The sequence below is a fragment of the Scyliorhinus canicula genome, chromosome 7 (genome assembly GCF_902713615.1).
Source record: "Scyliorhinus canicula chromosome 7, sScyCan1.1, whole genome shotgun sequence".
Lineage (NCBI taxonomy): Eukaryota > Metazoa > Chordata > Chondrichthyes > Carcharhiniformes > Scyliorhinidae > Scyliorhinus > Scyliorhinus canicula.
Genome location: NC_052152.1, coordinates 167,385,591 through 167,411,018, shown reverse-complemented (window position 1 = coordinate 167,411,018; position 25,428 = coordinate 167,385,591). Strand labels below are relative to the sequence as shown.

At 45.7% G+C, this 25,428-nt stretch overlaps 1 protein-coding gene across 7 annotated transcripts in view; it reads right to left on the bottom strand.

Annotated features, from left to right (window-relative positions):
• Nucleotides 1-25,428, bottom strand: part of jph2 (junctophilin 2) — a 184,639-nt gene that overhangs the window by 133,366 nt on the left and 25,845 nt on the right. Inside the window, exon 1 of one of the 7 annotated variants that reach the window (XM_038803217.1) lies at nt 22,971-23,385. The exons of 5 other annotated variants lie outside the window; for them this stretch is intronic. In XM_038803217.1, coding sequence (XP_038659145.1) covers nt 22,971-23,349 — 379 coding nt within the window. In that variant the 5' untranslated portion in view covers nt 23,350-23,385. Of the gene's footprint in view, nt 1-22,390; nt 22,515-22,970; nt 23,386-25,428 lie in introns of those variants that run through there. One more of the 7 variants, XM_038803224.1, reaches the window with a different exon arrangement.

Below are 25,428 nucleotides of genomic sequence, written 5' to 3'. Positions count from 1 at the left end.
ACCCCCCCCCCCCGCCAATGTTTCCAACTATGAGCCCAAAATTAGGGATCATAAATAGAAGACACTCGCTTCTAAATTAAGTAGGGAATTCGGGAGGACAACTTTTAGTTTTATAAAATGTGATTAGAACTCACTACCATATTGAAATGAAAAAATGAAATGAAAATCGCTTGTCACAAGTAGGCTTCAATGAAGTTACTGTGAAAAGCCCCTAGTCGCCACATTCCAGCGCCTGTTCGGGGAGGCTGGTACGTGAATTGAACCGTGCTGCTGGCCTGCCTTGGTCTGCTTTAAAAGCCAGCGATTTAGCCCAGTGTGCTAAACCAGTAGAAGAGGTAAACTATACAGATGTATGTAAGGAAAAGCTAGATAACTACATGAAAGAGAAGGAAATAGAAGATTATGTTTGGATAAGATTAAGTATTTTGACAGGATGCTTGTGTGAAGCATGACTGGTTGTGTCTCAAGACAATATAAAATAAGGGGTAAAATTCTTAATGGGCTGCAGGAGTAGAAGGACAATTGTGTGAATGTGCATAGGTCATTGAAGGTGACAGGACCGATGGAGAAAACAGTTAATAGAGTATATAGTATTCTGGGCTTTATTAATAGGGAGATCGAGTGCAAGAGCAAGGAGGTTATGATTAACTTATGCAAAACAATAGTTAGACCTCAGCTGAAATGTTCAGAAAGCAAAAGTAGTTTTAAGGGATTTATATTTGTATCGGTAAATATTAGAAATAAGGTAGTTTAATTTAATAGGCAAAATTCTTTGCCTCGCGCCACTGGTAGCGGTGTTACCGATGAGTCGGAAAGCCCAGCCACATGAAGAAAATGGAATTGGCACCAATTTCCGATGCTCCGGCCCACCGCTGGCAATAGGATCAAGGTTCGCGCCCCCACCAGCGGGAGGATGTGAATGTGTCATTAAGGCCCATTTGCATCCACTTAGTGGGCCGGGCACCATATTCTCCACGTCTGCATAATTCTCCGGTCCGTGGGCGAGATTTACTACTGGTCCTGACAAATATGGCTCTGATGCAGTGGACCTCACTGTAGGCCAAGGAGGTTTTCCCCCAAAGTCCATCCAAGGGCCACCCTCCCCCTCACAATACACAACCTGCCCACCCCACCCCCACCAGATCCCCTCCTCTACCCCTCCACCAGAGACCCCCTAAATAAAGTGACCCCAAAACCCTCTAAATAAGGAGGGTGACACCCAGGTGGCACTGCCAGAGTGCCCAGGTGGCATCAGAAGTGCCAGGGTACCACCCTGCCCAGGGGGCATGCACCTGGGGGCCTCCAGTCCCCTGGGAGACCCCCACGAGATCCGTTCCATCTAGTCCTCATCTAGTCAAGTACCGAACGGCGCTAGCTCTAGGTCTCCAAGGTGAAGAGGATAATTAATTAATCCGTGTTCTCTGTGGAATGGATTTCCCCTTTCCTGTGTAAATTTGAATCAGGCACCAAGGGAGATCCCCAGGCATCCAGCAGCAGGGATATCATTGAGCAGCTAATCACATTGAGGTGTTCTCAGACAGAAAAACCCAGAAATACATGCACTGACTATTCTTCACTCATGTTACAGAGTTGAAAATAAATGATTGGGACATAAACATAGGATTAAATCATAAATATTTAAAGCAAAAGCATTATTTTAAAAATTTGATTTTATCATAATAGAGAAATTTGATATTCCACAAATAAAATTCTACAAACAAAAAATTTGTTTTTCAGTCAGCGAGACTGTTCACCAGGAATTATAAACTTAGTATGCCATTAAAACCCAGATACACCTCACAAAAAGCTGTTAGCTTTTTTTTAAAAAAGGTTTATACAGTGAGCACAAAAGGCAGGTTCTCAGCAACTCGTGATTTTTAATTAATGGCAGATAGGAACTTCAACCGTGCATCCCATGGAGAAGCATAGGATTACTGACAGCACCTGTCTTTCTATGTTTTACGGCAGCAATGACAGTGAAATTGTCAGCATTCGCCATCATTATTCTTCTGAAACTAACAGCAACTTCTGGAATTTAGGTCATTATAATTTTCAAGATTAGTTCTCATTGCAATTTAAGTGGTATAGTAATCTAGTTAAGAAAAAGTTATGTTGACTTGGTTAAAATTGGTACTTACATGTGAGGTTACTACAGAATAAAATAGATGAATAGAATAGAGAAAGCAATGAAAAAACAGATAAATTAGTTAATGTTAATAGCAATAAGTTTGATATCACATTTAACAGCATAAATGTCAATATAACATTTACCATTTTAAAATAAATAAAGCATAGTATAGATACAATAATTTGAATTGTATCTGAATATATTATACATTTGATTGTTGCAATTAATACAGAAAACTAGAAATCCTCTAATCCATCTGGAAGTACTGTGATCATCCAGACCTGTAATTAGAAGCAAATCCTTTGTTTTTATTATGCTTACTTCGACTCCCTGAAAAGGTAGCCCTTCTAAATTTAAGCATATAGATATTATCAATTATATAATTGGAAGGTAAAATACATAGGTCGGGGGTCTTGTCCACCTGAAGGTTTAAATTGCAGGCAGTCAGATCAGGAAGGAAAATGGGTGATTCCATTTTAACGGCCCTGTCTGCTTTTCACTAGATGGAGGCGGGGGGTGGGGGGCGCAATTAAAATAGGTCCTTATTATACGTATTAAGAAGAGTTAATTGTGACCATTCCCAACAGAGCCCGATACAAACCTAACAACCTGTCCAATCGTCAGTTTGATAAAGGTCAGGTTTTGTTTCAGACTTAGACAAGTCCGATGTAAGGCATAAATGTTGTAAAAAGAAAACTGTGACTTTTAGTTTGGACATTTGACATAAATGACAAGCTTAGCTAAAAAGTCTGTTTACCTTGGCTAATGCCTGAACAGTTATACCAATTGCAAAGGTAGAATAAGTTGTAAAATTTCAAAACACAATGATGATTCTAAAACAGTCAACTTAAGAATGGGGACAAAGACCGATCCTGATCATTGGCTGATGTATCCCTTTGTCATCAGAATGAATGCTTAATTTATGGAAGATCATTTGACAAACTGAGTGGCAAAATGCCAAACAACTGGATGTTGATGATATTTATATTACAACAGTCTAAGATTTTAATTGAATGTTAGGTGTTGCCATTAAGCACAGAGCAAAAGTCTGGAGCCTACCCATGCCTTTAGGTTAAAATACAGAAATATCTGTTCGTAGTTTCAACAATGTCATAGGATAGGATATGCAAGAGCTCTTAACCTCTCGAGAAAGATCTGGGCCTGGATTCTTCCCTACCCGGCGGGGCGGGGGGTCCCGGCGGGACGGAGTGGCGTTAACCACTCCGGCTTCAGGCCTCCCCAAAGGTGTGGAATTCTCCACACCTTTAGGGGCCAAGCCCTCACATTGAGGGGCTAGGCCCGCGCCGGAGTGGCTCCCGCTCCGCCGGCCGGCACGAACGGCCTTTGGCGCCCCGCCAGCCGTGGCCGAAAGGCCTTCACCGGTCGGTGGAAGTCTGCGCATGCGCCGGAGCGTCAGCGGCTGCTGACGTCATGCCAGCACATGCGCAGGTGAGGGGGTCTCTTCTGCCCCCGCCACGGTGAAGGCCATGGTGGGGGCGGAAGAAAAAGAGTGCTCCCACGGCACAGGCCCGTCCGCCAATCGGTGGGCCCCGATCGCGGGCCAGGCCACCGTGGGGGCACCCCTGGGGTCAGATCGCCCCGTGTCCCCCCCCCCCCCCCAGGACACCGGAGCCCGCCTGCGCCTCCAATCCCGCAGGCACCAGAGGTGGTTTAAACAACCCCGGTGGGAAAAGCCTGTCCGCGGCGGACTTCGGCCCATCGTGTGCCGGAGAATCGCCGCGGGGGCCCCGCCGACCGGCGCGGCGCAATTCCCACCCCCGCCGAATCTCGGGGGGCGGGATTGACGCTGGCCCCGGGAGATTCTCCGACCCCCAATTCCGCCCCTGGTTTTGACAAAAATACACAGGTTAAATTGCAAACTCACTGAGGTAGAAATTTGTCTTGGACAGTAGTGCAAAATGGGTTGTATTACAATCAATGGAACCAAGTATCAGATGGGTTATTAACTAATGGCCGATAATATATTATCCATTTTACCCCATCACCCAACACCAATTTCAACCCGTCTTTTTTTTTTTGAAAGTGCAGTGGCTAACCGAGGGCAGCACTGTAGCATAGTGGTTACCACAGTTATTTCACAGCTCCAGATTCCCAGGTTTGATTCCCCGCCGGTTCACTGTTTGTGCAGAGTCTGCACATTCTCCCCGTGTGTGCGTGGGTTTCCTCCGGGTGCTCCGGTTTTCTCCCACAGTCCAAAGATGTGCGAGTTAGGTGGATTGGCCACGAAGGGCAATTAGTGTCCAAAAAGGTTAAGTGGGGTTACTGGGTTACGGGGATATGGTGGAGGTGTGGGCTTGAGTGCTCTTTCCAAGGGCCGGTGCAGACTCGATGGGCCGAATGACCTCCTTCATCACTGTAAATTTTATGATACTTGTTTTGGATACTTTTGAGGAGAATGACCTCTTGCTAGAGTAGTTGGGGAGGGTTTAAACTAATATGGCAGGGGGATAGGAACACATGTAAGCATTAAGAGTACGGGAATCAATAACAAGAGAAAAAGACAGAAAGGAGATTAAGAAAAGTGATAGGCAGCGAAATCAAGGGCCTGTATCAGATAATAACGCTGTGATAAAGTAGTACGGAAGGGACAGAATACGTTAAGGATTGAGGTTTTATACCTGAACGCATGGAGCATTGAAAATAAAATGGATGAATTAGATGTAAAGGGTTATGATAGAGTTGGGATTACGGGGACATGGCTCCAAGGTGACCAAAGATGGGAACTAGACATTGAGAGCTATTCAGTTAATGGGAAACATTATTGAAAGAAAGACCAGTGGACAGGCAATGGCTAGCATTCAAGAAACAAATAGGTGAACTCCAAAAGTTGTTTATTCCTATATGGCACAAGAGTAGAAAGGGAACTACGGCCAAACCATGACTTACAAGGGAAATTAGAGATAGTATTAGATTCAAAGAAGAGGCATACAAAGTAGCAAGAAAAAGCAATAGATCTGAGGATTGGGAACAGTTTAAAATTCAGCAAAGGCAGACCAAGGGATTAATTAAGAAGGGGAAAATACAATTTAAAAACAAACTAGCGGGAACATAAAAACTGACTGTAAAAGTTTCTATAGGTATGTAAAGAGAAACAGATTAATAAAAACTAATGTAAGCCCCTAACAGTCAGAAACATAAACAGGAAACAAAGAAATGGCTGAAGAGCAACTCCCTTCCAGGTACAGGGTTGACAAGTATTATGTTGTCTTCGCAACTTAATTCATCCTTTCATCTCCTCAGAAACTGACTCACAGGACCAACCTCCTTGAACTTAATATGTAGGAGCAGAAATAGGCCATTCAGCCCAGTATGTCTGCTCAATGAGATCATGGCTGATCTGATATAATCCTTGGGTGGGATTCTCCAATAATGGACCTATGAACTGAAATTAAATGAAAATCGCTTATTGTCACAAGTAGGCTTCAAATTAAGTTACTGTGAAAAGCCCCTAGTCGCCACATTCCGGCACCTGTTCGGGAAGGCTGTTATGGAAATCGAACCGTGCTGCTGGCCTGCTTGATCTGCTGTCAAAGCTAGCGATTTAGCCCTGTGCTAAACAGCCCCTTGCTATGTCCCCACGCCCGTGAAAAAACACAGGCGAATCACTCCGGACTTTCCTGAAAAAACGTCCGGAGCGATTCTCCTAACTGGAGGGAGCTAGCAGGGCCCCGGAGTAATAGTTGCAGCTCCGGCAGCCGATACGGGGCCCTACACTACCGGTCGGGGTCTGCACATGCGCATGGCGGCGGCCGCCCCACACGACATGGCAGACCCACACCACGTACAGACACCAAGAAGATAGGCCCGCGCCCGAGATCACGCGAGCCCGCGGATCAGCGGCCCCCTATTTGTAGCCTGGCTGTTCTGGAGGCCCCCCCTCACGCACCCCCCCCCCCCCCCCCCCCCCCCCCCCCCCCCGGTGAAGGATCCCCCGACCCCCAATACGGGGCCGCGGACTGAGTCCACAGCTGCCACGTCGAGTTCCCGACGGGTGGGACCATGAGAAAACTATGTCGTTGGGAACCTGGCGAGCTGCACTCGGTGAATAGCCGGGGGGGGCTTTTTCAATAGCCCCCGACCGGCACCGCGTCGATCCCGCGGGCACATTTGGTGGCGATTCTCCGGGGACCACAGAATTGCGGGAGCAGCATCGGACCGGGTTTGATGCCCATTCTCCGCCCCCGCGCCGATCGCGATTTCTGCGCTGAGGCTCGGAGAATCCTGCCCCCTATCTCTGCCTTATCTCCATAACCTTTGATTCCCTCACTGGCTAAATATCTGTCTATCTCAGCCTTGAATAACCCACATTCTACAAGTGGTAAATAATTCCAGAGATTCACTACCCTCTGAGAGAAGTAATTCCTCCTCATCTCTGTCTTAGATGGTCAACCCCTTACTCTGAGATTATGCCCTCTGGTCCTAAACTCTCCCACAAAATAAACCTTTCAACATCTACCCTGTCAAGAACCCTGAGAATCCTATGTCTCAATAAGGTCACATCTCGGGCGTGATTCTCCGATGCCGCGCGGCATCGGGAAAGCCGTCGTGAACTCGGCCGAGTTTCACGTCGGAGGCCACTCCTCGCACCCTATTCTCCCCCCCCCCCCCCAGGGGGCTAGGAGCGGCGTTGCGAGAAACTCGGCCACCGGGCCTTGACGCTTGCGCCGCGAATGACGCGACGGCGGCGCCTAAGTGACCTCAGCCGCGGATGGGCAGGTTGGCCGGCTCCAACTCGCGCATGCACGGTTGCCGTCTTCCCGTCCGCTGCCCCTGCAAGACATGGCGGCTTGATCTTGCGGGGTGATGGAGGGGAAAGAGTGCGTCTCTTAGAGATGCCGGCCCGACAATCGGTGGGCACCGATCGCGGGCCAGTCACCTCCAGAGCACGCCCGTGGTGCTCGATCCTCCCTCCGCCCCCCACACTTACCTGTCGCGCAATGTTCACGCCGGCAGCGACCAGGTGTGATTGGCGCCGGCGTGAACCGGTCGGGTTTGTCAGGCCGCTCAGCCCATCTGGGCCGGAGAATCGCCGGTCGCCGTGAAAAATGGCGAGCGGCGATTCCGCAACACGCCATTTTCGGGGGGGTGGGAGAATCGCGGGGCGTGCCAGGGCGGCGTGTCGTGATTCGCCCGGCCCTCCCATGATTCTCCCACCCGGCGTGGGGAGCGGAGAATCGTGCCCCTCATTCTTCTAAACTTCAATGAGTACAGGCCCAACCTATTTGACCTCTCCTCATAAGAAAATGAAAAATGAAAAAATGAAAATCGCTTATTGTCACGAGTAGACTTCAATGAAGTTACTGTGAAAAGCCCCTCCATTCGCGGGTTCAACCAAGTGAACCTTCTCCGGACTGCCTCCAATGCCAGTATATCTTTCCCTATATAAGGTGACCAAAACTGTCCACAGTATTCCAGGTGTGGTCTCTAACTAATGCCTTGTACAGTTTTAGCAGGACTTTTGTATTTTTATACTCAATTCTCTTTGAAGTAAAGACCAACATTCCATGTGCCTTCTCTATTACATGTTGAACTTGCATGCTATTTTTTGTCAGGGCCTCTAAATCCCTCTGTGTTGTAGTTTTCTGCAGTCTTTCTCCATTTAAATAATATTCAGCTCCTTTATCCTTCCTAGCATAACTCTACATTTTCCAACATTATATTCCATTTGCCAAGCTTTTGCCAACTCACCTCCCTCTGTAGACTCTTTGTATTATCCCACCTATTTTTGTGTTATCCGCAAACTTGGCAATAGTGCATTTACTTCCCTCATCCAAGTCATTGATATACATTTCAAATAATTGTGGCCCCAGCATGGATCCATGTGGCATTCCACTAGTTACAGGTATATTACAGAATCCTGGAAATGCCCTTCTTATCTCAACTCTTCTCTGTCGTCCATCAGTTATCCTATCCTCTATTTGTGCTAATGTATTAACCTCCCATATCATAGGCTCTTAGCTAATTAAGCAGCCTTTTGTGTGGTACCTTATCGTATGCTTTTTGAAAATCCAAGTTTATTACATCTACTGGTTCCCCTTCATCTATCCTGCTCGTTACCACTTCAAAGAATTCTAATAAATTTGTCAGACATGATTTCCCCTTCAGTAAGCCATGCGGATTCTGCTTGATTATATTATGCATTACTAAATACTCTGCTACTATATCCTTTATCATGGACTTTAACATTTTCAAAATGACAGAAGTTAAACTAACTTGCCTGTAATTACTTTTTCTTTGTCTCCCTCCTCTTTTAAATAAAGGTGTTACATTGGCAGTTTTTCCAAATCTCTGGAACTTTTCCAGAATTAGAGGATTCCTGGTATGATTACTAGCAGTGCATCCACTATCTCTGTAGTTGCTTCCTTTCAAATCTTGGGGTGCAACCCATCAGGCCCAAGGGGCTTATCATCCCTTAGCCCCATTAGTTTCCCTATTACTTTTTGGCATGAACCACTCTGGCATCGAGCCGCCCCTATTCCGCACCTTCAGGGGCTAGATCGGTGCCGGAGTGGTTCGCGCCCCGCCGGATGGCGTGGAAGTCCTTTGGCACTGCGCCAGCCGGGGCCAAAGGGACTTCGCCGGCCGGCACGGGTCCGTGCATGCACAGGAGGGGGTCACCTTCCCGCCGGCCATCGCGGAGGCCTACACGGCCGGTGCATGGGAAAAGAGTGCCCCCAAGACACAGGCCTGCCCGCGGATCGGTGGGCCCCGATCGCGGGCCAGGCCACCGTGGGGGCACATCCCCGGGGCCAGATCATCCTGCGCCCCGCCCAGGACCCCGGTGCCCGCCCGCCCATCAGGTCCCGCCAGTAAGGGACCTAGTCCAATTTACGCCGGCATACCTGCATAGAACGAGCGGGACTTCAGCCCATCACGGGTCGGAGAATCGGTTGGCGGGAGGGGGGGGAGCTGTTGCGAGTGGCCGCCGACCGACGTGGCGTGATTCCCACCCCCGCCAAATCTCCGGTATAGGTGGAACTTCTTTACCCTATATACAATTGACAAGCCTTCTTTTTCAATCTGAAAGTAGCCTTTATTGGCCTCTGACAGGATTCGAGACATATCCTATAGGTCTTTCAGATCTGTCATCCATCTTATGGAACAATACTGCACTGACACCGTATGGAGAAGCATCACAGGTTATCAACCAATTCGACAGGTCAAAATGCATTAATAAACTTGATGAATGTAACAATTGCTTGACTCTGTTAAAAACTTCCGTCTGGGGCATCTTCCAAACCCAATGCTGCTGCTTCTTCAGTAGCATTGGCAAAGGGGCCAATAAAGTCGACAAATTTGGTAGACAACACCCTAGTAATTCATCATTCCTAAGAATGATGAGTTCAGATATGTTTCTGGGGGCCTGTGCCTCCTGTATTGCTTTGACCTAGTCTTCCATGGGGTGTTATCCGTGCACATCTACGCAATATCCCAGATTGGCTACCTCAGTGGCATGAAAAATACATTTTTCATTTTTGAGGCTTACTCTAGCCACTTGAAATTTCTTTAGCACCTCTTCTAAGTTTGCTAGGTGCTCAGTTTCTGATGATCCAGTTATCAAAACATCATCCAGGTATTCTACGAATCGCGGAAGATCTTGCAATAGACTTTCCATTGTTCTCTGAAAAATGGCAGATGCCGACGACACACCAAAGGATAGGTAGACCCATAGACTGAAACAAACCTTTGTGCGTGTTTATTGTAACATAACCTTGGGAAGTCTCGTCTTACTTAATTTGCTGATACGCGTGGCGCTGCACGCTCCATGAATTGAACTGGCTGGATAATACCCATTTCTTCCAATCTCTTCAATTCCATGTTCAACCTTTCTCCCAAGGAGTATTGTACTGGTCTCACTCTAAACAAAACGAGGAGTTGCCTCTGGATCCAAATAGATCTTCATCTGGAGGCCCTTTATTCTTTGCAAAAAACATTCTCATACTTCTTCATTAATTCAGGCAGTCCCACTTCCTGTACTTGGAAGATCTCCATCCAGTTTAATTTGATTACCTTGAGCCAATCAGGACCCAAACGACTTGGCTCTTAGCCTGACACTATTATTACTGGGAGTTGAGTGGACTGCTGCTGATGGCTTACAGGTACTGTAGTAGCACCCTTTATCTTGATGGCTTCTCCTGTGTAAGTTGTTAGTTTTGCTGAGGTACCCTCAAACCTAATAGCTGGACTCGGTCTTGTAAATATCGAAATGTAAGTATCGAAATCTCTCACCATGGCAGAGGCTCCCACGTCAACTCCCATTTTTAATGGCCTACCTTTTACCAAAAGCATCACAGTGATGGGCTACTTTGCCCACTTTCACATTGAACAATGAGTGAACATTTAAATCCATAGTACTGGACTCATCCGGGGGCTGGTTTAGCTCAGTTGGCTGGACAGCTGATTTGTGATGCAGTATGAGGCCAACAGTGAAGGTTCAATTCCCATACTAGCAGAGTTTATTAATTAAGGCCCCGTCTTCTCACCTTGCTTCTCGCCTGAGGTGTGGTGTCCCTCAGGTTAAATCACCACCAGTCAGCTCCCCACCCCTCCCCCCTCCAAGGGGAAAGCAACCAATGGTCATCTGGGACTATGGCGACTTTACTGGACTCTGTGATGCATTATTAACTGTTACTGGGTAGATTTGCCTTATTTTTACATTGGTGCTTAGAAAAAACATTCAGCCTCTTTATACTGGCAGGCTTCAAGGGAGTGATTACCCCAGCACCGGTAACTCTACTTCACTCTATTTCTAGCTGTATTTGCTTCCCATTTTAAAATTACAACTTCATTTTTGGTGCCGCTGCTGACTTCAGCTTCCCTCCTTAACTGGTGGACAGTACCATTTTGCACAGTCTGAAGCTCCAGTACTCCGTTCCCAGTACTCTCTATCGCCAACGCTATCTCAAGCGCCTTCTTAAAATTTGTATTTGGCTCTGCCAATAGCTTCCTATGGCTGGCCTTATTAGTTACCTGCAGACTAAAGGGTCCCTCAGCATTTTGTTGAGAGTAGCTCCGAAGTTGCAGTTCCAGACACTCTCCCAGTTGAGTTAAACTTAAATTGCTGCACTATTGCCAATGTCTTCGGGTGGTAGTGTGTTTTCGCAAATTCAACTATCTCAGTGAATGACTTGGAGAGGTGAGGCTGCGTATTAAATTGTAAGCCTGGGTCCCACACTCACTCAGAAGAATTGCCTTTCTCTTCTCCTCCTCTATTTCGTTGACCAGAAAAAAGTAGCCCAAGCGTTCAATGTAAGCCGGAATTCTGCAGCCATAGGGATCGTTTCCCCGTCGACAGCGCACCCAGTCCACGGGTTGCCCAGTAGCATGGGGTGGCAACAATGGGAAATCCCATTGACAAGCAGTGGGAATAGAGAATCCCGCCACCAGTGAGCGGCATGCCATTGAGAAACACGAGGTTGAGGCATCGGAGAATCCCGCCCGTATTGTGTCTGAACCTCCAAGGAGGCATCAAAAGAATCTATCGATCTGGATAAGGGCATATCTCCAATCATTCTTCTGTTCCTCAACTCAAACTGAATTTCAACGTGACTTAATACTCAAGATCTGGGGACTGCTTTTTTTACCCTTATCGTCAGTATAATGTTTCCCGCTCAGCAGTTAGGTAAATAACAACTGCAACGTTTATTTACATATGATTACAACGTCGAGGCTCGCACCCTCATGACTGCAAGTCAACTTCCAGGACCGAACTGATAAAGAAATTAGGGCTTGCTAGAGTGATCGCCTATGCTGGGCCCTGATTAGTTACCCAGGCCATGTGACCCTCGCCACGTGACCTCTTGGTAGATCGCCACATGAAGGGGACAAACAAGACAGATGGGCCGGGATTCTCCGATCTCCCGCCATGTCGGAGAATCGGCAAGAATCGCGCCACTCCGACACCAGCCTGCCGATTCTCCAGCTCCCGTGGGATCGCCGCTGCGCCGGTCGGGGAACGTTGAAAGCACCCCCCCTCGGGCAATACTCCGCGCCTTGATGAGCCAAGTGCGCACCATGTTCGGCCATGTCCCGCCGGCATAGGTTATGTATGGTCCTACCCGGCAGGACCTCGGAGTTCTGGCTGTGGGGGCCGTCCTGGGGGGGCGGGGGATCCGACTCTGGGGGGCACTCCACGGTGGCCTGGCCCCGATCGGGGCCTACCGATCGGCGGGCAGGCTGTTTCCGTGGGGGCCTGTTTCTCCACACCGGGCAGCTGTCAGAGTCCACCATTTTGCGCATGCGCAGAATCGCACCGGCCGTGGCACGCATGTGCGAATCTGCGCCGGCCGTGTCGCGCTGGCTGGAGCAGCGGAAACCACTACGGCGCTGTACTAGCCCACGGGAAGGAGTGAATACCTGGGCCTGGAGGCCTGTTGATGCCGGAACGGCTCACGTCGCTTTTGACGCCGGAGTCAGAACCTGGCCGCGGGATCAGAGAATCCCGGCCATGGAATCGTTTATATCCACTCGTGAGAGAGCAGGCTGGGCTTTAGATAAAAGCAACATTTCCAAAAGTGCAGTACACCCTCAGCAATGCACTGGAGTGTCAACCTGGATTATGTGCTCAAATATCTGGAGTGGGATTTGAACACACAATCTTACACCCAACTCGGAGACAATTGTTCCACCTCATTATGAAGGTTCACAGCTAAACGTTTCAGCCCAAAAAGTTATTTTGTATCAAACAACATTAAATATAAGATGATCTTGGGTTCTAAAACATGGAAACTGCATATCTGTCAATTATTGAACAAATATTTTTAAATTTGTTTGTTCATTTTCTGGCTCACTGCTTTGATTTTGTATAACCAGCGATTCTCATGTAAAATAATTTGAACTGTGTCAGGTTTTGAAACTGAATGCAACTATATGTTAAGGAAGATATTAACAACTAATTAATAGATAATAAAATGGTATTTGTTACTTCCTTGATGCCAAGAATAAAGTGTAAAATTACACAACATCTGGAAACAGTACCCCAGTCACTGAAATGCCTTAACTTAGTTGATACATTATTCATTGTGGTTTTCAGCTGAAGTTGTGAAATTTCAGAATGCAGACTTTTAATACTTTCATAAAATGAAAATGAAGGTAGAGGCAGGATTTAACTAAATGGGAACAAAGTTCCATAGTGAGTGCGTTTAGCTACTTGATTCCCGCTGCTTGCAATGCCAAGAAACGCAACACTATAAAATGGCACCGGGTTAGATAGGGGGCCTCAGCGGGCAACGTGTGACCAAGGCCACACATAGTCCCATTTTGTGCACTGAGGAGCTCCGCTCGCCCAAACTCCTCAGCGTAGCAAGAGATTGGGACACAATTTTTAAATAGCATCCCGATCTCTGGAGCCCCCAAAGCAACCCCCCGCCCACAACACACTATGGGAGGATGCCCAGCCCCCCACCCCCCGCACCACCACCAACACCCATGCAGGGCATCCTCGGCTCGATCACAACCGCGCAAAAAATGCCAGTTTGGCAGTGCCAGGGTACACCACCCTGTCCAAAGGGCATGAACCTAGGGCCTCCAAACCCCTGGGAGACCACACCAAGTGCCTTTCCATCTGCCCCCATTTGTGGAGACCAGTACTGAATGGCACTCACCCAAGGTCTCCGAGGCGATGGGGATAGAACCCAATGCCTCGGGTACCAAAGGAATCTGTTCAACCTGTCTGGGCAGAGAGAAAGGTCTTTAGTTTGGATCTTTAGACAGAATCCATCAGGTGAGAGAGAGAAATCAGAACTGTGACCCCCCAATTTTAAATCCCCCCCCCCCCCCCCCCCCCCCCCCCCAATAGAATGAATCTTCTGGGCATGAACATTTCATTTTGAGGTATGCAACATCCACACATATCTATCTAACCCAGCCGCATTATACAAGTCCTCTTTCCTTGCTTCTACATTAGTAAAGAGTCAGCTTTTAAACACATGAGAAAGTATTTACAAACATGCAACGAGATTCTCCGTCGGCGGGATCCTCCGCCTGCTGGCAGAGCACCCATGCTCGCACATTTCTCGGCGGCACAGGGTGCCCCACAATGGGAAACCCAATGGCTGGCTGTGGGAATGGAGAATCCTGCTGCCAGCGGGGGTGCACCACTCCAGGAAATGAGGCTGGCAGGGGGACGGAGAATCCCATCCATTATCGTTTGCAGGAAAATGTGCAGGTTTAACATCAAGCTGTTGCAATAAATAACTGTCACAGAATAATTGTGTTTCGTATTTTAAATGTCTGTATAAATGCAAGTGGATACTGTTTTGGGAATGTCCGGGGCAGCTAGCACCGATCCGTCCTCCAACATGGTTGTCAATTTCCCAAACTTCCCTAGGTGTTCCGTAGACCCCAGCTGTTTCGCTTGCTTCTGCAGCATGTCCACCATGCATTGTTCCTCAGTCTCTAACTGAGCCAGTCTCTGTGGTTTTAGTCGAGACGGGTACGGCGGTTCAAGGTTTCTGAGATCCACAACATGGGTAGTTAACTGATGGGCCCCTGGTGTTTCCCTCAACTTTGTCTATGCATTTTCAGTACATGGACTATATCTGTCTCTTTCAGTCTATCATGTGATACTGTCAGTCTTCCCTGATTGTCCAATGAATTTTCAACCAAATTTTGAAGATCTCCTACAACTAAGCTACAAGTAGGATTGTCAAGGCTGAGAGTATTGGATTCATTTTAAACCAATAGATTCTTTACTGCCCTCCCAGCTTTACCTTCTCCCTTGTATTTCACATGGCTACCTTCCGCATCAAGTGCAACTGAGGGTTCAATCCTCTCAGCATTGGTTGACTTCATAGGTACTAGTTCTAGTGTGACAATTTTTACGTCCTCCTCATGGTTTCTGTCATTCCAGCCTTTATCTCCAATTAGTAATACAGAATGACATGATTTGTGCTTTCCAAAATTCTATTTTGCTTCTCTATTTTCAGAGTCAGAGGATGGTACATTATTGGCTCTATAAACTTTTGGTTTTTGCTAACATCTGGAGTTGCAGAACTACTACAGGGTTTTCCATCTACCTTCCCCTTTGATTGCCAATTACTTCACTTCCTTTGCTAACCACTTCTGTTACCTTGAAGAGGCACTGTCGATCTTCAAAAAGATATGGGTAACTCACTTGGTATCACTTCACAGTCTCCGCAATCCTCCTCCTGAATAACTGTTACCGTGTTATCAGGTATCCTTTCCTTCAAAGCAAGCCTGTTCTGAGAAATTATTTCACCTGAAGGGATTGGCAATGGGTTTGCTGCAAGGGGCTGTACTGTAACAAGTTACATTTAGTAAAGTCCATTTCATTTTCTTTTTCTGGTTTTCTATCTCCTTTACTAACTCTGAATGAATTGCCTGCCAATTGTTCATGATCAATTAGTGACGGGTCTATTCGGTAACAACTGTTTATCATCACTTCGTAATCACACCAAAAATCAAAATCAAGACTCTCACCTGACTCTTCCTCCATGCTAACACTCTTGTAACAACTTTTACCATTACCATAACCTCATAATGAGAACCGAAATCAAAGTCAAGACCCTTGTCTGACTCTTCATCCTTATGATCACCTTCAGTCTGAAAATGCTCAGGATCGAGTTCGCTACCACGTCATTTGAGATATGATCAACAACTGTCAACAGCTCCTTCCTTGGGTCATTCACTGCCCAATGAGCTTTCCTAACTCCCACATGCCCTACTGGTGGATTTCATGTGCTAGCTGCAGTGCTTCTGATGAACTATCTGCAATCATGGGTGAAGCTACAACCTTCACTCCGCTAAACCATTCCCAACATTAAGTTCACTCCTTTCACTGGGGATTCCTTAACCACCCCAACAACTTCTGGACCTGACACCAAATCACACTGCCAATTGCACTTTATATAATGAAACAGGGGTGCAACATCCACCTATCCCATTCACGAATATCTCAGCGTTCACTGAGCTCTTTGGAGGGAAAACCAAATCCTTCTCCAATACAAGAGTCTGAGTAGCATCTATGCCCCTTAAAATAGTTATGGGTTTGGCTACATCAGCTGAGGAAAATGGGGCGACCTTCCCCCTTAGTCACAAATCCGGCATATCTCTCATCAATCTCATTCCTCACATCTGCTCCCACAGCAATGTTTACCTCAGGTGTCCGAAATCCAGTTAATGCTACAGTTTGTGTCATAGTATTCTCCATTTTTGTTCTCTTTTCAGAACCCCACAAGTTCCTTGGGCTTTACTTGCAACTTCCAACATACTGACCCAGCGTGTCCCACCTTGTTACAATAGTAACACCTAGGCTTCCAAGTCTTACCTCCAACCAAAGTACCTTTCTTCCTGGTCTGAGGAGGAGATCTTGGAGCTTTCTAAGCTATCCATTATCTACCTTGACTACCTGCCTTCCTCTCACTCTCCCACTACTTATACTTTTCAAAATTATTGGAATGAAGGAACAAAGGTTTAAATTTATGGACTAATTCATAATCGTCAGCCACAATTGCTGCTTGCCTAGTAGTTTACACCTTCTGGTCTTCAACATGGGTCCTTATTGCAACTGGTTAAGAAGGTAGGGAATTCTTAAACTCTTCGAAGAGAATTACCTCTCTGAGCATCTTAAGCAGTAGTTTCAACTTCCAATACTCTAACCCATCTATTAAAATTATTCTGCTTAACTCTTTCAAATTCTGCATAAGTGTGTCCCAGTTGTCTCCTCAAATTTCAAGTATTTTGCCAAGTGCTTTGGGAGCCAATTGATATGCATCTAGAATAGCCTTTTTTACCATCTCATAATCCTTAGACTCCTTAGACAAGGCAGCATAAAATTCCTGTTCCCGTCCCATCAATTTACTCTGCAGGGATAATGTCCACTTTGCTTTTGGCCACTCTATTCGGGTTGCTATTTTCTCAAAAGCCATTAAAAATGTTTCTACCTCCTTCTCTTTGAATTTTGGAGAGCTTGTATAAATTTAAACATATCACCACTGGGTTCTGTTATAGGACTAACCTCCCCTCTATGTTCTGACAGCTTCCCACCTATTTCCAGCACACTAATCTGAAAGTCTCTCTCCTTTTTGGTTCCTGTCCTTCTCATTCTTTCTTCTCTCCTCATTTCCATCTCCATTTCTGTTTGTTTCTGCTGTATTTCCACCTCCCTCTGTTTTCGTCGCATTTATATTTATCTGTTTTTGTTGCATTACTATTTCTATTCATTTTAATTCCATTGCATGCTCTAACTGCAACCAGACTCTCTCCAGCTCAAATACCCCACCAGAAGACGTCTCTGATGCCACAGTCTCGTCGATTGCCCTGTACTCCCAGCACCTCCATTAAATTTAAATGTTTAGCAATCGATTCTATTACCTCTGCCTTCCTAGCTTTAATTGGTACATCCATTTGTAATTTGCCTGTCAACTCGACAGGTTTGTCTGTGTGAAGCCCCGTTAAGTAAACCAGAGTTAGGTCTTCCATCTGAAGAAAACAGCTTGCAGAGCCATCCTGCACTATCACTACAAACCTGGTTTTGTAACCCAAATTCACTGTCTAATGTTCCCGGACTAGCCCCCAATTTACATTAGGACGCCCTGGGATAGCACATAAATCCAGCCCTATCGACCCCAGTGTGCCAACACAAGTGAATTAACCAACAATTCCTGTAAAATTTCTGAGATCTTAGCACTTGACTGCTCCAATGACTTACAGGCACCAGATTTGTAAATGAAACACAACTGTATATTTATGACAGTAAAATAGAGTTAAAACATGCAACAGTTATAATAGAATAATGGCCAGCTAATCTACTACTCCCCCCTTTTACCGTCTCACCCTCTACCCAAACACACACAAGAGACCCACACAGGGAAGCCGAGGAGTAGAAATAATAAGAGGATTAATATAAAATGGAAGATGAGTATCCTTGCTGCAGATGTTGAAGTGGATGCAGAAGCAGGCTGTCCTCTCAGGATACAGAGTGATTGAAACCACTTGGTTGGATTGCTAACGAGGATCTTCTGGCAGGAACATCCAGTGAGAACTCCCAGGCTGTAGGATTCTCTCTGGGGAGTCACTTCAACTTGTATTAACCTGGGCCTTCACTCAGAAGATCCGCCTCCAGCTTGTTTAATTCTTACTTGTTTGCAACCCCACCAGGGCTAAGAACAGAGCTGCCACACAAGATTTTTTAAATAGTTTTTAAACAAGTGACCTTTGCACCAATCAGCATTGAGCATCAGCTAAGGCACGACAATTTTAGAACAGCTCACTCGTCACCAGCCAAGTCCATCAAGAGCTGTAATCACTGATGTTAGACCAAACAGCACATCCTGTCAGAGATTCCTTTTAAAATTAAAGGCACTGTTCAGCTTAAAGTGTAGGTCCCATTAATTGTTCATGTATTAAAAAAATGAAACAGTAAAATAACAGAAATTAAAAGGGAAAACAAGTATAGACCGGGATTAAGCAGAGGATCCTTACAATACCCATTGTACATCCTGCAGTTTAATATTTCAGCCCAGAGTTGATGCAGTATGGGTTGCTTTGTAACTATGGAAACTAGCCAATACCTCTGGCAGCATCACTGTTTAGTGCACATAGTACACAAAATGTTAAAGGTCGGTCTAAATTGTAATATTTTATTAATTTAGAGACATTGCATTAACTTCCACAATAATTTGGCATGTGAAAGGCCTAATGTTTATGTTTTCATAACTAACAATATATAATTGGAGACATTTTTAATTAGAACATACTTTAAAATTGATTTACAGAATCAAATTTAATGTGCATTTATGTGTAATGATTCTATAGCTCTGTGATAATTTTAAAGGAAGAAATATAAATCTTTCTATCAATTGGTTTAACAACCAAGATCTGTGCGAGATATTTTAATTATTTTTTTAAAATATTTTTATTCAAGGCATTTTCACATATACAAATAGAATCAGAAGAACAACCAAACAATTTAATCAACAACCAATACCCACTCCCCCCCTGCTCCCCTGATGCAACCCCTCCTCACATCCCACCTTCTCCTTGTTAAACCCCTCACAACCTACCCTTGCTAACCCCTCAAACCTCCTTAAAGAAATCAATAAACAAATTCCACATCTGGTGAACCCATCTGCCTCGACCCCTCAAGGCAAACTTAACCACTAGATATTTTAATTCTGATTGAGATTAACAACTGTATAATGGATTTTATAAATATCTGTATTTGTTATTTCCCTGATGCTAGCTATAAAATGTTAAAGCGAATTGTGGCCAAGAACTCATCTGACACATTTTTATCTGAAGTGTTAGTTTTGATCATGTTTACTCTTAATAATTTGGTCAAAGAAAATCAAATTGCAATAGCTACAATGTTATTTCAATTTGAGACCACAGCACATCACTTTGCAGATTTGAATCATTCTGAGAACTGATGACAGTTGTTCAATAATACTGGTTATTCATTAATCACTGGCTGTACATTAACCTAAAGGCTGCCTACTCAACTTTTAAAACATTACGGATAATCTGACCAAACAAATCATGTTCTAAATAGAGTAATCAACTGTAACAATAGCCCAATTAAAGGTGGTTATCAATATCCAGTTATGTATGAACATTCTGTCGTCGAATAAAATTCAGATTACCTGAAAAATTGCATTTGCAATTCAAAAACTAAGTTTAAATACATTACAGCTTACAAAAGTGAAGCCCTGGAGATCAGGTTAAATGGAGGCTGAGATGCAAGAGGAAACATCTATTGTTACAGTATAAATAGCTGAGTGCAGACTTGGCGGACAGGTAGCCAGCCCACTGTCGCTGGAGTAGAATTCCTGTTAGATTAATAATTATTGATTGGGCCAAGAAAAATGTAAGATTCAGCTGAATGTGATTCATAGGAGCTACTGAATTGTTTCTCCTCTTCTATGATCATATTGTTAAATAAACATTTCGATAAGTTTTGAGAAAAGGTGTACTTTTTTCGAATAGGAAACTGTAATTCAATACCTGCATCTCAGATGTGGGGAAGAAACAATTTCAGGATTTGGGATTCAAGATTAAGTTGGCTGATTTAGTGCCCATTTTTATAAAGGAAAATCAAGCTTGATAATTACAAGCTACTTATATTAAGGAGTGATTGTGTAAATTACTGAAACAGGTTGGTGCGGGGAGGGTGGGGGGGGGGGGGTGGAATTGATGGGAGGATAGCAAACTGGATTAAAAACTATAGGAAGGGAGAAATTAGACTAGTAGCTGTGGCTTGTTTCCAGAATATTTAGAAGTGAGTAGTCCAATCTCACAAGATTCAGTTTTTGGCCAATTCTGTTCACTCTGTATACCAATGTTTTGGATACAAGCCAAGAGAGAACTGAAATTTGCAGATGATACCAAAATAGGAGGTTTAGTTACATCTTTCAGAAACAAAGGAAACAGCAAATGAATATTTATACAAGGGGAGGAATAGGCTAAAAGAGAAGAGGTGGAATTAAATATCAGGAAGTGTAATGTGATTTATTTTGGTAAAATACATAGCAGTAATTATACTTTCAAAGCAAGTGGGTTTGGTGCTTTGGACAAGCAGGGGGACTCTGGAGTGCAGTTTCACAGAATATAAGCTTTGTCTCAAGTTGATAAGGTTGTTTAAAAAAAGTGAATGAACTTCTAAGTTTTATCATGAGGTAGAGAATATTAAAACCAAGAGGTAATGATAAACCTGTGTAAAGCCATAATAAGAATTTGAGTTCTGTGTGCACCCTTGTGCTCCACACTAAAGAAAATATATTAAGGCTTTAGGGACGGAGTATATAATGCAGATTTGTTAGGATGATGTCTGGTTATGAGGAAGATAAAATATAACCTGAAAAATTGTGTATTTTTCATTGGAACACAGATATGGGGTCATGTCATAAAATTATTTCAGATAATGAAAGTTTGAGATAGAGTAAATAGGACAGTAGTTTTCAGTAGTTGTCAAAAATGAGGGGCCATAGGGCGGCATCTGGCGCTGTGGATAGCACTGGGACTGCGGCGCTGAGGACCGGGTTCGAATCCCGGCCCTGGGTCATTGTCAGTGTGGAGTTTACACATTCTCCCCATGTCTGCGTGGGTTTCACCCCCACAACCCAAAAGATGTGCAGGTTAGGTGGATAGGCCATGCTAAATTGCCCCTTAATTGGAAAAAAAAATAATTGGGTACTCTAAATTTTAAAAAAAGAATGAGGGGCCATGCATACAAGATTAAATACAAGAGATGTAGAATGGAGCACGTGAGAAACATCTGTACTTAAGAGCTTCAAAGTTGTGCAATTCATGGCTGGGATGAGTGGTTGAGGCAGAAATTAGGTGAAGGTCCAAGATTAGGCTGAATTGTTGGATGAAGAACAGGTGGCTGAAGGGAGATCAGAATAAGATGGGTAAATGTGATCAGAAATATTTGCTGTCATGGAAGTTAAAACTAGCAAATTGATTAGCAGAATGGCCTATTTTTATGTTGTGGGGGGGGGGGGGGGGGGGGGAACAGGAAAACAAAAAATCTCTTTAAAATGGACACTTTCCCTAGTCTGATATTCCTCATCACCAAGATGTCTAAATTATTGAGAAATCAACGCCCAACTGATAGGCTCTCCAATTCCCAAGATATTGCACACAGGTCCTCCCTTTGTCAGGACACCTCCCACTTGCTCATGTCTACGAATCTTAGGTAGAAATTGCAAAGTCTTGTTGGGTGCAGGGATGCTGTTCCAGTTCGCCAGAGGCAAATGTAGTTTATCACAGCTCACCCCGCCCCCGACTGTCATGCTAGCACTACCCCAACATTAATGCATGGGCTCGCAGGGCAATCTAAAGAATTTCAGCTCCGAGTCCAGTACCTAACCCCCCCCCCCCCCCCCAACTGCCCTAGGTTCCTCTTGTGGAGCAATCTGGATGGTCAGTTATCAGATGTGACCTGGATGGAGTGCTGTGGGCCTGTCTGGGTGAGGCATTGGATTGCCGAGTTTGGGCAGACTCGGTTCTGAAGTGCCCACCCACCGACGCCGGGTTTGATTTACTGAAACTATCTTGACCCTCCCCCCCAAACGGTCTTTGATTTAGCACAACATCCCACCCCACCCCCCACCCCCTGCACACACACAAACACCCACACCCCAAAGGTGCATCATTAGCAGAAAAAAACCTTTTCGGAGTGACGAGAGGACAACGTGCAGCAACGACAGGAATTCTCCCCCCCCCCCCCCCCCACCTTTCAAACGGCTGGTTCCTCGACAAAAAAAAAGCTTCAGAAACCTTTTTATTTTGGGAGGGGGGTGGTGGGAAACAACCCACCACCACACCTTTTCACAATCGATTGGCCCACTTCGCGGTTCCAGTTGAGGAGTTGAGCAGAATGACAAACCCTTTCCTCTCTCACACGGACCTATCCGACATGTTCAGTTATAAAAGATGAGCTGAGGGGGGGGGGGGGGGGGGGGCGCACACACACACACACGGCTCTTTTTGTTTTTAAAGTTGACATTCAGTTCAGCGCTCGCGGTGCGTGTTGATGCAGTTACCATGACAACCGGGCAAATCAGGAATAACGGTGACAGGCGGCCGCCAAACGATTTGAAAAAAACAACCGCAAAACACACGGTTTGAACAAACGGATTTTGGATTTTTTTAAAAATAAACACATTTCAAAATATGCTTCATTCTTCTTTTGGGGGACGGGATATTACAAATGTTGATCATTGGGAAACCCCAGTTCATATATAATGTGATGTTTGACGAGCCAGGAGAAGATTGGTTTGGAAGTGATTATCAGTGCGGATTGTTGTTGTTATTATTAACGATAATAAATGATGGGAGCCGGGAGGGTTCGTCTTACCTTCATCGGCGTATTTCTCGGTGCCGTAGCCGTCCTGGAGGCCGTTGTTCCAGGTGCCCTCGTACCTGGCCCCGCTGGCCGCGCTCTGCCGGACCCCGTACCTGCCCTTGAAGCCGTGAGTCCACTCGCCCCGGTACACCCAGCGCCCCTTGGTCTCCGAGCCCAGGCCGTGCCGCTTGCCCTGCGACCAGTAGCCCTGGTAGGCGTTGCCGCTGGGCCAGGTGTAGGCGCCCACCACCTCGAAGCCGTAGTTCCAGGAGCCCGAGTACTCGCCCTGGCCCTTGGGGCCGGTGCAGATGCCGTGGCCGTGAGCCTTGCCGCCCTCCCAGCCTCCGCAGTACGCCCCGCCATCGTCGAAGTCAAACCTTCCTCCGCTCATGCATGAATCGGGGGGTTGGGGGTGGCTGGAGGAGGAGGGGGTGGATGGGTGGTGGGGGGGGGGGGGGGGGGGAGGTACCGCCCCCGGGATTTGAGGGGGGGGGGGGGGACAGAGAGAGAGAGAAAAACAAACAAGGTAGGGGGGGGGAGAGGGGGGGGGGATGCGAACCTTAATAGAGGAGGAGGAGAGTGATGGGTGGGAGTGAGGAGGGGAGGTATGGGGTGGGCGAAGGGGGAGACACACTGCAAAGCAGGTAACCCGGCTGCTTGAGCGGCTAGCCTCCCTCTCCCCCGGCCACAGCAGCCAGTGTGTGGGGAGCAGTCAGCGACTCTGTCCTCCCTCCCCTCCCTCTTCCCCAGCCGGAATGTTATAACATACCTAACAAGGCTATCAGATCCCACTCGCCTCCAAAAATAAAACCCAATCAACAATCTCCGCAAACGCCTATTTTTTTTTGGAAAAAAAAAATCACCCGCGCCCTTGGGGGTCGGGGAGGGTGGCAACTGGACTAATATTTCAAACAGTGTCAATGAGCACACAATGCAATAAACGAAAGTCCTTTTTTTTAAAAACGTGGTGACATCTCCTTACATTTCACGCCTCTCCCTCTATACACACACACACACACACACATTTGGGGGTGTTAATGGTTTCCCTTTAAATGCAAATTCCCATCATCATCAGTCTTGATCATTAAATGTAAACATTGACTTTCTTATACCTCACCCCAATGTTATCGGAACACAACACTGCAGTTCTTGCCTTTCGGTCCGCTTCCCAGAAACCAAGCAACAATTAAGTGCCCCCACCACCACCCACCCCCTCAACAATTGTCTCCACTGACAGGTCGGTCTGTCTCCAAAGCTTTCCTGTAAAATGCCCCCAATCGCACCACCGAAATTCTTTCCTCTTTATTTTGGACGCGGGGTGGAATGGAGAATGGAATAGTAGCCGTTGCTGTACTGAAGGGTTTTGTGGACGCTGTGGTTTCTTTGCCAAATGTGTTCTTCAGATAACTGTTTCAAAGGTTCAAGGGTGTGAACGTGGGTGGGAGCACCCTGCCATCCCCATCACCGCAAGGCGACAACATTATAAGCGCGATGCTCTAAAGCTTCACGCCCCAGTCAAACGACAAGAGCCATTAACCCTATAAGCTATGCTAGCAGTAGACTGACACTGCTTCCACCTGTTCAGTTTCTTTTACATGAAATACCTTTTTTCATTTTCAAGAACACTGACTACACTTTGCACGTAAATGTTGCTACAATTACCATCTTGGTTTCAATCCTTAATTGGTCTGTCTGGCTGCACCAGTGAGTAAAGGTTACTTTATATGTGGTGAAACTGACATTTCCGGGAGCACTAACATTTTTTTCCTACATGTCGACCGCTTATGTATTGGAGGACAGATTCCCACATAGTTATATAGGCAAGCATGAGTTCACATCCGTAAAATTTTCCTTCTCCTCTATGAAGTGTTGGCACGGATTACAAAGTTTGTTCTTTTCAGGGGGGGAGACCCAGTATAAGAGCAAATCTGGAAACAGCTTGCCATGCAGGGAGCCCCCTCTCGCAACAGGAGAACATTACATTGAATTTCTAAAAGCCAGCAACAGAGCAATTACATTCATATAGTGTAATAATGTGCCACCGTTGCAAATTATAGTTAAATACTTTATACGTGTACCAATATGAAAATAGCTCTCGGAAGTGTGCGGGTTTTCCCCATTGTATGTGCACAAAGTGTTAGAAATTAAAAAAAACAATGACGCTGTCGGAACATATGAGCTTAAGGTGACACAGGCTAATAATTGCATGACGCAGCGCCTATTTTACACCGGTGTGACATGGGCGCCTAAGGGTTAATGGCAGGTTGCCTGTACAGACTCATTCCAGACCAGATGACCCTCAAGTGTCCATAGGGATACTGCTGGAGCTTACTTAGTCAGCCACAGAATTCTAATTGTTCATGCTAAACATAGACGATGAGCATTTATAGGTGTACTGTTTCCCAAAACTACGGGATAATAACTAACACAAATAATATTAGCTGCCATTTTTCATGGGATTCTTACAGAA